This window comes from Castor canadensis, chromosome 6, assembly GCF_047511655.1.
Source record: "Castor canadensis chromosome 6, mCasCan1.hap1v2, whole genome shotgun sequence".
Classification (NCBI taxonomy): domain Eukaryota; kingdom Metazoa; phylum Chordata; class Mammalia; order Rodentia; family Castoridae; genus Castor; species Castor canadensis.
Genome location: NC_133391.1, coordinates 69,010,210 through 69,024,747, shown reverse-complemented (window position 1 = coordinate 69,024,747; position 14,538 = coordinate 69,010,210). Strand labels below are relative to the sequence as shown.

The 14,538-nt window shown below is 40.3% G+C and overlaps 1 protein-coding gene across 2 annotated transcripts; it reads right to left on the bottom strand.

Moving 5' to 3' along the window:
• Positions 1 to 1,551: 1,551 nt before the first annotated feature.
• On the bottom strand, positions 1,552 to 14,173 carry Rbm22 (RNA binding motif protein 22). Of its 2 annotated transcripts, XM_074076636.1 has the most exons (11): positions 14,017 to 14,173; positions 13,535 to 13,588; positions 12,701 to 12,730; positions 11,696 to 11,828; positions 10,423 to 10,523; positions 10,068 to 10,240; positions 9,045 to 9,245; positions 7,176 to 7,340; positions 4,004 to 4,092; positions 3,693 to 3,824; positions 1,552 to 2,654 (listed from the first exon to the last, which is right to left on the bottom strand). In XM_074076636.1, the coding sequence occupies exons 1-11, from the start codon at positions 14,068 to 14,070 to the stop codon at positions 2,524 to 2,526; spliced, it is 1,263 nt and encodes a 420-aa protein (XP_073932737.1). In that variant the 5' UTR covers positions 14,071 to 14,173; the 3' UTR covers positions 1,552 to 2,523. The 2 variants fall into 2 exon arrangements, with proteins under 2 accessions (XP_073932737.1, XP_073932738.1); XM_074076637.1 differs by lacking the exons at positions 13,535 to 13,588; positions 14,017 to 14,173 and having other exon boundaries at positions 11,696 to 11,865.
• Positions 14,174 to 14,538: the final 365 nt, after the last annotated feature.

The window sequence follows — 14,538 nt, the reverse complement described above, 5'->3', positions numbered from 1 at the left end:
TTCTTTTAATTAATTAAACTGAAGGTCATAGAAATCAAGCAATTTATCCAACATCAAACAGCTAATAAATCATAATGCAAGAACCATAATATGGGGCTTTTGGCTCTAAATCCAAGGCCTATGCTATAGCAACACAGCTGTAATGTATAGATTCTTCCCTCTCCTGCATTCTGCTCCATTCCTGCATACCAGGAGTAACCACTGGCAACAGTTTGGTCCTCCTACAATTGCAGAATTCTGTGAATAGATGAATATGAACATATAGACAGATAGGTACATTGGTATTTGTTTTCATGGAATCATACTACATGCATTGTTCTTTATTCAGTAAGGAAAATTTGGATCCAGAAAAAGCATGTAATTGGGGGACCTAACACCAACTTCCTTATATGAAACTTTGTACTTGTTTTTGTTCTTTATATAAGTGAAAAGTGCCAAGACTAGCCAAACATCAAGAAGCCTGGCATTAGATACAGCGACAGTGAACATGAATGAATCACACTACACCACATGAATCCATCTCAGAAATGTAACAGTAAAGAGGGGAGGGCAAGTAAATACATATTTGGTTACTGACACAAGGACTCACTTCATACAAAAGACAGAATAGTGGTAACTCTGGAGGAAGAAAGGTTTATGAATGTGAAAGGACACATAATTGTCGCTGGGTAACGGGAAGTTCTCTTCTAGGTCTGGGTGATTGCTATATAGGTGTTCACTTAAAAATACTTAAGTTGACTTTGTATGTGTTTCATGCACTTTTTTGTATATATTTTATCAAAATAATCTCTTATTTTATAGAAGTTAATGTTTGATTCCCAGCACTGCAAAAATGAGATTAAAAACAGATTAGGCACACTTGAAGAATTAGTGAACTAAAGGTGTCTACAATACATTACAGAGAGATGGAGAAATGAAAAATATGAGAGACAGCAGAATACAATAAAAAATGCTAACGCTTTCCAGCAATACTGGAAAACAATCTTCAAGGAGTATGACAGCTAATCTTGGTTGTCAACTTGTCTAGATCAAGGGATGCCTAGAGAACTGGTGACGCACACTTGGTGTGTCTGTGAGGGAGATTTTTACGTGGGTCGGTGAACTGAGTGAGTGGCAAAGAAACCCCCTTGCCCCGAATGTGGATGGGCTGAAAAAGAGGGAAACTTCTCTTACTTGTCTCCCTTCCTGAGTGGCATACACCCATTCTGTAAGTAGACAGTTCATATAGTAACACAGAATTGACTTCAGGTTTATAATGACCTGAACAAATCATTTTAAAGCTTTTAGTTACCATTTAGCAAGTTACCAGTTATCAACCATAACATGCCATGCTCTGCGTTAAGTGCTTTCTGTGCATTATTTACTTTCAAGCTCTCAACCAACTTTTAAGGTACTAAAAAGGCCGGGGATTTTTTTACCATCATAGAACAGATATAAAGATAAAAATCAAGATAGTCTAAAGATTTTTAAATTCACATTTGTAACTTGTTTTTGACTTCCATTGACCTCAAGTTCAACTACCAAAGAATAAAGAAAACAGAAATCCAGAAATAAGCCAACATTTGGAAAACTGACCCGTTTTAATCATTTAAAAACAAAAAATACAATACAACATCAAATTTCCTTTACCATCTACAATTCAGTTATATCCAAACATTCTAAGACCAGAGTCCCCTGCCCAGAAGCAGGGAATTACAAGACGCTGAAGACACACGAAGGTGAATGCTGAAGATCAGAGTCCAGCTGTAGGTCATAAGTCTTCCATTCAAACACACTCCAAGGCTCTTCCTTCAGTTTGTTAAAGTGTTTTATAGGAAGTTCTTTAAAACAATTTCATCTCAGACACCAGTTTCTTCAGTAATACACAGCTCCATAAATTTTTGTTTCCATCTGACTGACAGGAATAAAAAGTAATTTTTACTTTTGTTTTTTTCTGGTGGCATAGAGAGGTAAAACTGTCAAGATGCCTTTATAATTAAGGAGGAAAAGGAAAGAAAAGATCTGAGCTGTGTTGGGTGCTGGTTTCTGCTTATCTCTGAGGGTGTGACTTCAAGAGTTAAATCACACTTATGCCACTACAATGATTAGTATTAATTTTTTTAGATGATAAAAAAATTTCCAATAGACAATAAAAATGGTCAAAAGGTTTTTTTAACCACAGGTCAATTTTTGCGTCCCACCCAAAAAGATACAAAGTGAACATATTGGGATGGTAAAGCCGTTGGATATTCCAACTCACCCATCTGCTTGTTCCCCATACAGTTTTAAGAGGAACAGGCGTTAGGTTTTCTTAGTAATATTATAGTAGTAACCAGCTGTGTTCATGGCAGCTTATTTGAGGTCCACTGATCCTTTGAATATGTGTAGGGAAGCATGGCTATTATTCTCCAACTGCCTATATCTGAACACATTTAGCTACCATGGAAACTACAAAGAAAGGAAAAATATATTTATTCCAAGATTCATTTACTGGGATTTTTAAAGCGCCCTTTCTTCCACAGAGCCCTGAGTGGTGATACTGTGCTAGGGGCTGCTGTGCTTTCCAGCATGAGCTCCCATCCTCTGAGGGTCCTGAGAAGGATAGTGGATCGGTCCTGGAGCCCTCATGAAAGGAGGAGGTGGTCCCATTGGGTGGAACATGTGTGGCCCAAAACCTGCATATGGAAGAAAACAAATTTGTTAGGCTTGTAGTTCCCCTAACAACTTTCAAACCTCCAAATCTTTCTAAGACCAAAACCACCTACTTTTAAATCAAGACTGACATGGGTTTAAATAAATGTCAGTTCGTAAGACCTGCTTAGGGTATTTACCTATATTATTTCCTTGGTTTTAGAAACCTTCTACCTCAGTCCAAAAACCTCTCTCAGTCCTTCCACGGGACTCAGGGGACCTGCTAGTAAGACATGCGAGCCTCTGCTATGCATCAAACATACCAAATCATACCAGACAGGACTTGGTGAGGATGTGGGAGGAGAGGAAGAAAACAGGCCCCATAGCAAGAACCTGCCTGTCATCATTAACCTCAATGCTTGATAACAGAAAGAAGGGTGTTCAGGCTTTCTTCAAAAGTACAGGCTCTCAATCATGGAAAAAACTGGCTAAATGTGATTACCTTATACTACTTACAATCACTGACATTCTCTGGAGTAGTGCTATACAAAGTGCTAGTCCCTGAATTGTTTGCTATTGAACAATGAAAAGATAAGAGCTTGAGCCAAAATGTAACTCAATTACATGGCCAAGCACACTGTGTATTCATCTGACAGTTTTTTTTGTAACACGACTTTCTAATGAAGGAAATAGTTCACTAATTTACATGCTGGCACAAACTCCATATTTTGTAGATAGGTAATACTCTGTGAAATGACACCTGCTCACAGCCCACACTTTGAGCAATAGTGTTCTAGGGCATCAGTTAGGATTTAGTTTAGGGAAGGAAGCTGCTGCTATTGGTGGCAGGTCACTGTAGTCCAGTAACTTCCACCCTGATTATACATATACTCAGATCTTCAGAAAACTGGTGCCTGTTCTCTCATTGGCAGACGAGGAGAAAACTGAAATATCAGAAATCTCAATCTATCAGCTTCGCTTGTGCACTTCTAAAAGGAAAATGCAAAGGACTTGGCTGCCTTAGACAGAACGGTGCAGGACTTTCACAAGGATTTTTCTGGGCCAGGAAGGAAGGAAGTTACCTGGCGGTGGGGGTGGGGCAATTCCAGGGGGTGGTGGCAGGGCAATGTTCACCACTGCTGGAGGACCACTTGGGGGCAGGTTGAAGTAGTTGGCTGAGGCTTCTTCCTCTGCTGCAGGAGGAGGAGGAAGAGCTGGAGAAGAAAAAACAGCCAACACTCAGAGAAGACGGCAATCAGCAGCACTATTTCTACCATCTTTAAATCCAAGGAGGGCTTTCAGGGAGACAGAGCTGCTGCAGACCTGGTCTCTTCTAACAGACGAACCTCAGGGCAGACTGAGCTTCTGAATTTAGCCAGAAGTCTGCACTCACCTCCTGGCAGTCCTGGTACAGGTTCTAGCTTGATCCCAGAATCTGTAGTACCGTCCTTCTCTTTTTCTTTTCCTCTGGCTGCTTGGGATCTGGGAGACACACATGCACCAGGATATCAGCACCCTGTCCCATCTCTCTCACACCTCTGCTTGTCCCATTCCCCAAATGAAGCTCATTCACTCCTTGCCTCGTCTTCAGCAAACATCTTTTCCCATAAATGTCAAACTGCAGAGTGGTACAAGCAAAGGATTTGAAGGCAGAAGGATTTAGATTCAAAATTTGCTAGAGCTGTTGTCAGTACTAGAAGAGGCAATATATACGTGTGTACAAATATATGTGCTTATTTGGCTACTTAGAAGAACAAATGTGCTTGGCACACAGGAAGTGCTCCATAAATGGAGCTGTTGCTAGTAGCCTGCTCCTCCCTGGTTCCAAGATAGGAACATGTTCCTCTTTGAATTTAAAATTTAGGGCATTTTACCTCTCTTATACAATCATCAATTTCAATTTAAAATAGCTATTCTTCTGTTTTATCTTCTTCCCAGACAATCAGCCACCAAGGGCAGAATCTAGGTCTAATTCTATTATAAATCCTCAAAGCCACATTTCATACCCTTGCATTATACTTAGCCTATTAAGAGCTGGTATACAACAACAACAACAACAACAACAACAACAAATTATAGACCTTCAATGGAGATTATAACAAAACTGTGAATACATTTTCAAGGTAGTACTTTTCCAACATTCACAGGACTCAAGTACCAGATAGAGGAGATGTCTAAAGATATTTTAAAATACTTTACAGTTTTAAGCCTATTTATCAAGAACTCCCCATCTCCAGATTCCTTGAAAATATCAACAAAGGTATTTGAAATTGTCTCTTTCTACAAGAAGAAGGAATAAAAGGAATACAAATAGGTAAAGAAACTGTCAAAATATCCCTATTTGCAGACGACATCATCCTATACCTTAAAGACCCAAAAACCTCTACTCAAAAGCTCCTAGACACCATCAATAGCTATAGCAAGGTAGCAGGATATAAAATCAACATAGAAAAATCACTAGCATTTCTATACACTAATAATGAACAAACTGAGAAAGAATATATGAAAATAATTCCATTTGCAACAGCCTAAAAAAAAAAAATGAAATACCTAGGTGTAAGCTTAACAAAGGATGTGAACGACCTCTACAAGGAAAACTATAAACTTCTGAAGAAAGAGACTGAGGAAGACTATAGAAAGTGGAGCAATCTCCCATGCTCACAGATTGGTAGAATCAACATAGTAAAAATGTCGATGCTCCCAAAAGTAATCTACATGTTTAATGCAATTCCCATCAAAGTCCCAATGACATTCATCAAAGAGATTGAAAAATCTACCATTAAATTTATATGGAAACACAAGAGGCCACGAATAGCCAAGGCAATACTCAGTCAAAAGAACAATGCTGGAGGTATCACAATACCTGACTTCAAACTATATTACAAAGCAATAACAATAAAAACAGCATGGTACTGGCACAAAAACAGACATGAAGACCAGTGGAACAGAACAGAGGACCCGGATATGAAGCCACACAACTATAACCAACTTGTCTTTGACAAAGGCACAAAAATATACGATGGAGAAAAGACAGTCTCTTCAACAAAAACTGTTGGGAAAACTGGCTAGCAGTCTGCAAAACACTGAAACTAGATTCATGTTTATCACCCTATACCAATATTAACTCAAAATGGATCAAGGATCTTAATATCAGACCCCAAACTCTAAAGTTGGTACAGGAAAGAGTAGGAAATACCTTAGAATTAATAGGTATAGGCAAGAACTTTCTCAATGGAACCCTAGCAGCTCAGCAACTAAGAGAGAGCATAGATAAATGGAACTTCATAAAACTAAAAAGCTTCTGCTCAACAAAAGAAATGGTCTCTAAACTGAAGAGAACACCCACAGAGTGGGAGAAAATATTTGCCAGCTACGCATCAGACAAAGGACTGATAACCAGAACATAGGGGGAACTCAAAAAAACTAAATTCTCCCAAAATTAATGAACCAATAAAGAAATGGGCAAATGAACTAAACAGAACTTTCTCAAAAGAAGAAATTCAAATGGCCAAAAAACACATGGAAAAATGCTCACCATCTCTAGCAATAAAAGAAATGCAAGTTAAAACCACACTAAGATTCCACCTCACCCCTGTTAGAATAGCCATCATCAGCAACACCACCACCAACAGGTGTTGGCGAGGATGCGGGGGGAAAAAGGAACCCCCTTACACTGCTGGTGGGAATGTAAACTAGTACAACCATTCTGGAAAAAATGTGGAGGCTTCTTAAAAATCTAAACATTGATCTACCATATGATCCAGCAATACCACTCTTGGGGATATACCCAAAAGAATGTGACAGAGGTTACTCCAGAGGCACCTGCACACATGTTTATTTGTAGCTCTAGCCAAGTTATGGAAACAGCCAAGATGCCCCACTACTGACGAATGGATTAAGAAAATGTGGTATTTATACACAATGGAATTTTATGCAGCCATGAGGAAGAATGAAATGTTATCATTCGCAGGTAAATGGACGGAACTGGAGAACATCATTCTGAGTGAGGTTAGCCTGGCCCAAAAGACCAAAAATCGTATGTTCTCTCTCATATGTGGACATTAGATCAAGGGCAAACACAACAAGGGAACTGGACTTTGATCACATGATAAAGCGAGAACACACAAGGAAGGTATGAGGATAGGTAAAACACCCAAAAAACTAGATAGCATTTGTTGCCCTCAACGCAGAGAAACTAAAGCAGATACTTTAAAGCAACTGAGGCCAATAGGAGAAGGGGACCAGGAACTACAGAAAAGGTTAGTTCAAGAAGAATTAACCTAGAAGGTAACACACATGTACAGGAAAGCAATGCGAGTCAACTCCCTGTATAGCTATCCTTATCTCAACTAGCAAAAACCCTTGGTTCTTCTAATTATTGCTTATACTATCTCTTCAACAAAAGTAGAGATAAGGGCAAAATAGTTTCTGCCTTGTAGCGAGGAGTTAGGGGGGTTAAGGGAGGGAGTGGTGGGGGGAGGGGGGAGAAATGACCCAAACATTGTATGCACATATGAATATAATAAAAAAAAGGAAAAAAAAAAAAGAAATTGTCTCTTTCTTACCTTCCCCACTTCACATTGAGTCTACGGCCATTGACAATTAATTTATTAAAGGACTTCTCAGCAGCCACTTCTGCAGCCTGCCTCGTGGCAAACTGGATGAAAGCACACTGCTGTCTCTGTACAACTGTGATTGTCCGGATCTCTCCGAACTGGTAGAAGTGATTTCTGCAGGGACATAAGTATAGAAACACAGGTTAGCAACCCAGATGTGCCCTGGGGAATGAAAATGGATCATGAACTTGTTCTCCATGGTTATGTACTCAACTACCTATTGGTGTCTCCCATGTCTTGCCTTAATGTGGGTGTTGCTTATTGAAAGATGGAGAAAAATGAGTAAATAAAGGCTCTCCAACACTTTTCCTGTGGAAGAAAAGTTCCCTAAGGACCCTAAGTCCTAACTCCTACATAAGGCATTAGTAAACTTGAGGCACACGAAGCTAAGAATGTTTTGTTTTTTTGTGAGTCTCACTGTGTTGCTCAGGCTGATCTTGGAACACTTCTAGGCTCAAGAGATCCTCCTGTCCCAGCCTCCCAATTAGCTGAGACTACACATGTATGCCACCCTGCCTGGCTAAGAACCAAGAATGTATGAAAAAATATTTATGGGCTGGAGATGTAGTTCAGTGGTTGAGCACTTGTCTAGCATGTGTGAGGCCTTGGGTTCCATCCTCGGCATGACAAAAATAAATAAAATTAAGGTTAAAAGATAAAGACTAATAATACTGTTATGTGAGAAAGACTGTACCTGGCCTACAAAGCCTAAAATATTTACTCTTACTCTCCAGCATTGTGTGTGTGTGTGTGTGTCTGTGTGTGTTACTGGGGTTTTGAACTCATGGCCTTGAGTAGCACCTCCAGCCCTTTATGCTTTTAGCTATTTTTCAGAAGGGTTTTGCACTTTTTGCTTGGGTTAGCCAACCTGGGATCTTGATACTCCTACCTATACCTCCTACATAGCTCGGCTATCAGGCATGTGCTACCATACTGGGTTTATTTTTAAGATAGGGTCTTGCTAACTTTTTTGCCTGAGCTGGCCTCAAACTGTGATCCTTCCATCTCTGTCTCCCAAGCAGTTGGGATTACAGGTATGAACCACCAAGTTCAGTACTCTATAGTCTTTTATAGAAGGTCTGCTAAACCAGGCACCAGTGGCTCATGCCTGTAATCCCAGCTACTTGGGAGGCTCATGGTTCAATGCCAGCCTGGGCAAATAGTTAGGAAGACCCTATCTCCAAATTAATCAGAGAAAAATGGACTGGAGTTGTGGCTCAAGTGTGAAGCCACAAGTTCAAACTTCAGTTCCCCAACCCCCGCATCCCCCCCTCCCTGTAAAAAAAGAAAGTCTACTAGCCCCTAGGAATTACCTAGCGCACTTAGATAGGGCTGATGGACACAGGCTACCAAGGGTAGGAGTTTCTTCTCCCTGTTATCTCTTTGAAAGAGGTAATTTCCATTTCCTTTCTGTCCAGATGTTATATTTGCCAAAAATACAAGTCAAAAACAAACAAGCAAAAACCAAATTTTTCAAATACCAGTCTCTTTTAAAAAGCCAACAATTTAAAGCATACGTTTTAGAATCATAAAGCTCTCCTTCCCTTACATAGTTAATCGTACTTGGATGTGTGCCATCCTTTAAAAATTCTAATTGGCTAGTACATCCCATGTAGTTATGACCTTATGCGAGGATAGATAAGTACTATTGATGAACATTACTACTCTGGCATCGTAAAGGACAATTTTATAAAAGTGTGAGTCAGCATGATACCAAGTATAGGCTAGCTAAAGAAAAATGTACTTTACTTTGCCTTTGTTTTTGCAAAGCAAAACAAGCTGAAAGCAAAAAGAGCTCTTGAAATTATACCCACAAACCTGAGATCTGTCTCAGTAATAGTATCGCCCAGACCACCAACATATAGTGTGGTGATAGTCTTATCCTCTGGGGGGTCCAGACGAGGCATGGTTGAAGCCCGCTTTAGAAGCTTATCTGCTACAGGGTCATTGATTCCATAATACCGGTCTTTAATATTCTGATCTGCAAGGGGGTCATCAGGATCTGTAGGCTTCTCGTGTCTATGATTCATGAAAGAACAATGCGTAAAGGTAAAACGGGAAAAATGTTGGTATCACTCTATACTAGTTACATAGTGAAGCCCCAAATATATATATATCCTGAAATGCCTTTTAACTAGAAACATGTCCTTACCAAAATACTATCATCAAAATGGAGCTAATACCAAGAAATTTATTGTATCACACAGTCTTCCCAGCTTTCTAAAATCCATTTAAAAGGCTATTTAGTGCAAGATTTTCCTTAGAAAGAAATACTGACATCATCTACTCCAAAACAAAAAGGGACACATGGTTAACCCTCTCTGAGTCAATGGTTCTTAAAATATTTGAAGTCTTGCTTTCCACTGAGAATCTGATTAAAACTATGGACCTCACTCCAGAAAAAAGGCATATATTATTTTTTGGGTTAGGGGTTGGGAGAGGTTGAAGTTAACTCTCAGTTAAGAACTCTTAATCCAGATACCTGGCAGTCTTGACTGAAACATACACAGCCTTTAGAAGTCTGGCCTTGTTCTGACTTCAACTACACACTGAGATTCACGCCATTTATTTGGCAAGAGTGAAGACTTACTTCTCAGGCAGAGACTTTAAGGTTAGCATCTACATTATTTGGCAAAGCAATTTAGTTTCCCAAGGATCAGCTTTAAGAAGTATAATTTAATCAAGCTCTTCTAAACTGAATAGTTCTGTGACATGAGATACACTATATTAATTGCAAGAGCTTTAGATTTTAAAGCACAAATATTTTAAGCTAGCATTTCCCACTTTTTAGATAACTAATCATCATCTAAGCAAATACTGAAAGTGTAGCTCAGCTCTTACCTGTATGGACACTCCTCTCCTCTCTTACATTCTCCTTTCACCCAGAAGGAGCAAATGTGGGGCCGATTCCTTTTGTAGTAGGGTGTGGTCCGGGCTAGTTTAAGCAGCATGTCACTGGTGGATGTGGCTTTCCCCAGCATGCCAACTGGCCGTGTTCCATCAGAGTTAGAAATCTACATAAGGATGACAAATTTACAGATCATTGACTCATCAGGATTTTTAGCAAATACAAAAATACATAAATTGCAAAGCCCTGAGTTCAACCTCTCGCAACACATACACACTCATGGGCACACACACACAAAACTCCAGAACCCCACCCCTCCAAAATGACATGCAGAAAGTGGCAGCATACTTCTCTCTCCATATTTTGCGTGTAGTATTCTTTATTGACATCTGACTTTGGCATGTCATCTTTAAAAGATAATCCTGCATCACGAACCTGGATGGGCAGGCCTGTCACAAAGGAATGGAGAAAAACCTCAGATATATTTAAAAACATATCTGTATTGAATATGCAACACAGAATACAACATTACCCTTCCCTTCTCCTCTTTCCAACTTGATACCAGACACTTTACTAAATTTTTACTCAAACTCTTTAGCACCATCAGGTTAATACTGCTATATAGCATTCTAAGAAACTGTCCAAATCACTGAGCTGCCACGAAATTTGATGAAATTAGTGTTTTAGAAGATCTTATAAGGAAACATTTTATTGACAGACTTGACCTGTAAATTAATAATGTATCTAGCTTTTACTATAACAATTTATTTAAAATAAATGTACAAGTGGTTTATTTTTAGGCTGGTCCTATACATCCTATGGACAGTCATGTAAGGGCCACTGTATTCTAGGACCAGATTTCTCCTTAACAAATATACAAATAATATTAAACAATTTGTGGACAAGACCCTGATTAGCAGAGTAACTGTCTGAACTTAACATATATACATTTACACATTTTCCCTTTCTCTTTTATTATATAGAAACTCTTTTTGGTAAATTACTTTTTTCAAAAACACCCATAATTAAAAACAAAACATTCTCTGGATTTCTTCTACCATTTTCAGAAAGGTGACTGTTTTATCCTTACTGTACTTAAAGAGTATAGTGAAAGGATCCCACTTTAAGAATACTGGCCCAAGGAAGTTTGTGTACTGGAATATAATAAAATGGAAATCAAGTCCAAAAAAAAAAAAATCATTTCCTAACGGCTCTGAAACAGTAGCATTATTTCAGTCTAATAACACAGCTAAGACAAAAGCCGAATGCATAATTAAACTAGGTTTTTGGTTGAGATTGTGGAGAAGCTTTGGATCAAGAAGAAAGCCCAAGGCAAAGAAATTTCCTATCATAAGATTAATGCCTTTTACTTCACTTTGGGTAGAGATGGAGGTATAGGCCAGTTCTGATTATTTCTCAACTATTCCTTAAGTCCCTTCTATTGCTCAGAAAGACTGTAGAACAGCCTAGTTATGATCTTTTTCCTGGGTAAAGCAGACCACAGCAGATATTCCAAAGTGGGATTAGAACCAGAGACAGGGAGAGAAGTATGAGACAAAAGACTGGATTGTTGTTTATAGCACCTGCATACTTTTAGATATATTAGACATGGCAAACATACCATACTCCAGGTCTAAAAGGCAGGTCTGACAAACATTCTTCAATTTACTGCAGGTTTGGCACACTTCAGTCTTCTTGAAGCGCATTCGGACCCCAGGGCACCAGCGAAACACTGTGAATGGCCTGGCACAGATCTGAACACACAGCAAGAGCCACAGAGTGTTAATGATCCTGAAATGCACAATCAATCCAGATTTAATAACAATGGAGGATTCAAGAAAGGATCTCCAAATCTAAGATTCAGAAGACATCTTAGCAATCACCTAGTCCAAATGCCATCAGATGTTTCAATCCAATTTACTGTACCCTTTCCCAGTAGTTAAAAAACTGTATAGTTCACAAATGAAACATTTGAAAAGTTAGTCCTCCTACTCTAGAGGTAAGCATCACTAACAATTCAGCCCTTTATTTATTTATTTATTTATTTACTGATTGATTGGGAGGGAGGGAATCAGGAAATATCATATAATCTGAGAATTTTAATGACAGCTATGACTTTCTTCCTCAGCTGAAATGCTCACATGCATGGTCATACAACTTTAGCATACAACTCAGGTGTTTACTGTCAATTCACCTACATCAGGTTAAGAATTTCTATTTTAAAGGGGTCTTTTCTTACCTTCCACTATAAATAGTTACCAGCCAATAATACATCAACGGTATATGAAAGCTTGCAGCAATGACTTTTACCAAAGGGGGAGGGAGGAAGTAAAAAGAAATCATTACTTCTTGGTCAAGCACCAGTGGCTCACTCCTGTAATCCTAGCTATGTGGAAGGCTGAGATTGGGAGCACAGAAGTTTGAGGCCAGCCTGGACAAACAGTTTGTGAGAACCCCCCCCAAACCCCCTCATCTCCAAAACAACCAAAGCAAAATGGGTTAGAGGTGTGGCTCAAGTGCTAGAACGCCTGCTTTGTAAGTACAAAGCCCTGAGTTCAAACTCCAGTCTCACCACAAAAGAAAGAAAAGAAAAAAGAAATCATTACTTCTTAACAGAGATACTTACTTTACATTCTTTCCCATACTTTTCTTTGGTCTGAAATAAAAAAGAACTGAAGTTACAGGAACAATAACAACAACAAAAAACCCAGAAGTCTATTTTTTCCCATAAGAACAAAACAAGATATATCTTGAGATCCCTGACATTCTAAATTAGAAAAAAACAAACCAAACCATAATTAAACAACTTTATTTTTTTTGGGTGGGGGGACAGGGCAGGGTATATATTCTAACAACATATAGTGAGTTACAGCCTTGAGAATCTTTGGATCTAATACCACATAAGTAACTTTCCACAGTCACAACTCTTAGGTTCACTTATGGCTCCCAAGAACTAAAATTCCTAACATTTTCCAGTTCCCAAATCAGACAAGATGAAGCAATGACCAGTCCTTTTGACAAAGTGTGCTCACAGGGTAACTAGTCTATACTCACCCTGTGCTGATGTCCTGTATATATTAGACATTCTGTTCCCCAAAGCTATTCAAACATCTTGAATATTACAACATATAAAATACCTCTGAGACTGACCATAACAGCTCTAACCTAATCATTGCTGATTGTTGCAATTTTACTTGTATTTTTAAAGGACAAGGTGTACCTTACATTAAAGAGACTGACTACAAGGTGCAGTGGTTGAAAGGTATTTGACAAGGATTATCACTGAATTGCTAAGTGAGAGAGTAAGCATGACAGTACTCTGAAAATCGTCCTGCCCTCTGGGCTAATACAAGACAATACTTTCTTTTGATGGCTAACAAAAACACTAACAGAGGTGTGCAAGTACCACAGTATGAACAGAACATGAATGATATCTCCCGTTTAATATGCAATCACTCACCATTCGGATATAAGGGTTTTCTCCAAGACACGTCTGGCACAGGATGGGGAAGTCCTGGAGAAAATGGGAAATCTGGTTGAAGATCAAGCTCCGAAAACCCTGTCACCTCATCACTCTCCTGGGGGCGGGGGGAGGGCGGGGAGTGGGGACACAGGCCGGCAGGAACCCCAGGTCCAGCACGGGCCGCGTCGCGGGAGGGGGCGCTGTCTGCATTTCCGGCAGGCAGCGGTAGAATAGATAACCAGCTGGCCAAGGTTGGAGACAGCAGGGAGGGAAAGGGGGCTGGTCCCAGGACCCTGGCTAAACCCTCTTCCTCCAAGCCGCCGGAGGGCCGCTCTCCAGCCTCCTGCTCCCGCCTTGCTAGGCCGCAGCGCTGGCTCCTCCCCGGAATGCCCTCGACCGCGCCGCAGCCCTAGTCCTGCCCGCCCGCATGAGGCCCGCCTCGCCGCCTCCCGCCGTCCCCCTCCTGCCGGCGCACTCACCGCATCCTCCCAGTTCTGCCTGTTGTAGGTGTTGGAACCCAGAGAGGTCGCCATCTTGAGAGTCCCGAGGCAGCGGTAGCTTCCGAGTAGGGAAAGAAGACCGCCACAATCCCGTCAGGCCCTGGGGCTGGCGCCGGGCTCGTTTGACGTCTTATTTATGCGTCGAGTTCCTCCCCCGGGGTGGGGCCTCGTGCGTCATGACGCCGCCCGCTCTTGGAATGCTTTCGTTTAACCGTTGGGGTTCTGGTGTTCTACACTTTCTTGCTGCTTCTTTGGAGTCTGTCTACTCGGGATGGAAAGACCACAAGTACAGATGATTTATTTAAAAGTCGTGCGAAAGAACAAAGGGACAAGTAACGAATGAGGGGCTGGGGTTAAAGCAGCACTAGCCACTACTAAGCGCTTATTGTACGAATGGTGGGCGGACGTCTTGCAGTGCCAGTGTCTCATTTAATTCTCACAATAACCTCTCTGTAGAGTTGCCAGTTGGCAAACAGAATTATGAATTAAATTGAATTTGAG

Coding starts and splice junctions, on each gene's coding strand:
- Rbm22 (XM_074076636.1), bottom strand. CDS start 14,070: ATGGCGACCTCTCTGGGTTCCAACACCTACAACAGGCAGAACTGGGAG. Junction 7,341..9,044: donor ATTACTGAGACAGATCTCAG/GTTTGTGGGTAT, acceptor ATGTCCCTGCAG/AAATCACTTCTACCAGTTCG. Junction 4,093..7,175: donor CTCAATGTGAAGTGGGGAAG/GTAAGAAAGAGA, acceptor TGTGTCTCCCAG/ATCCCAAGCAGCCAGAGGAA.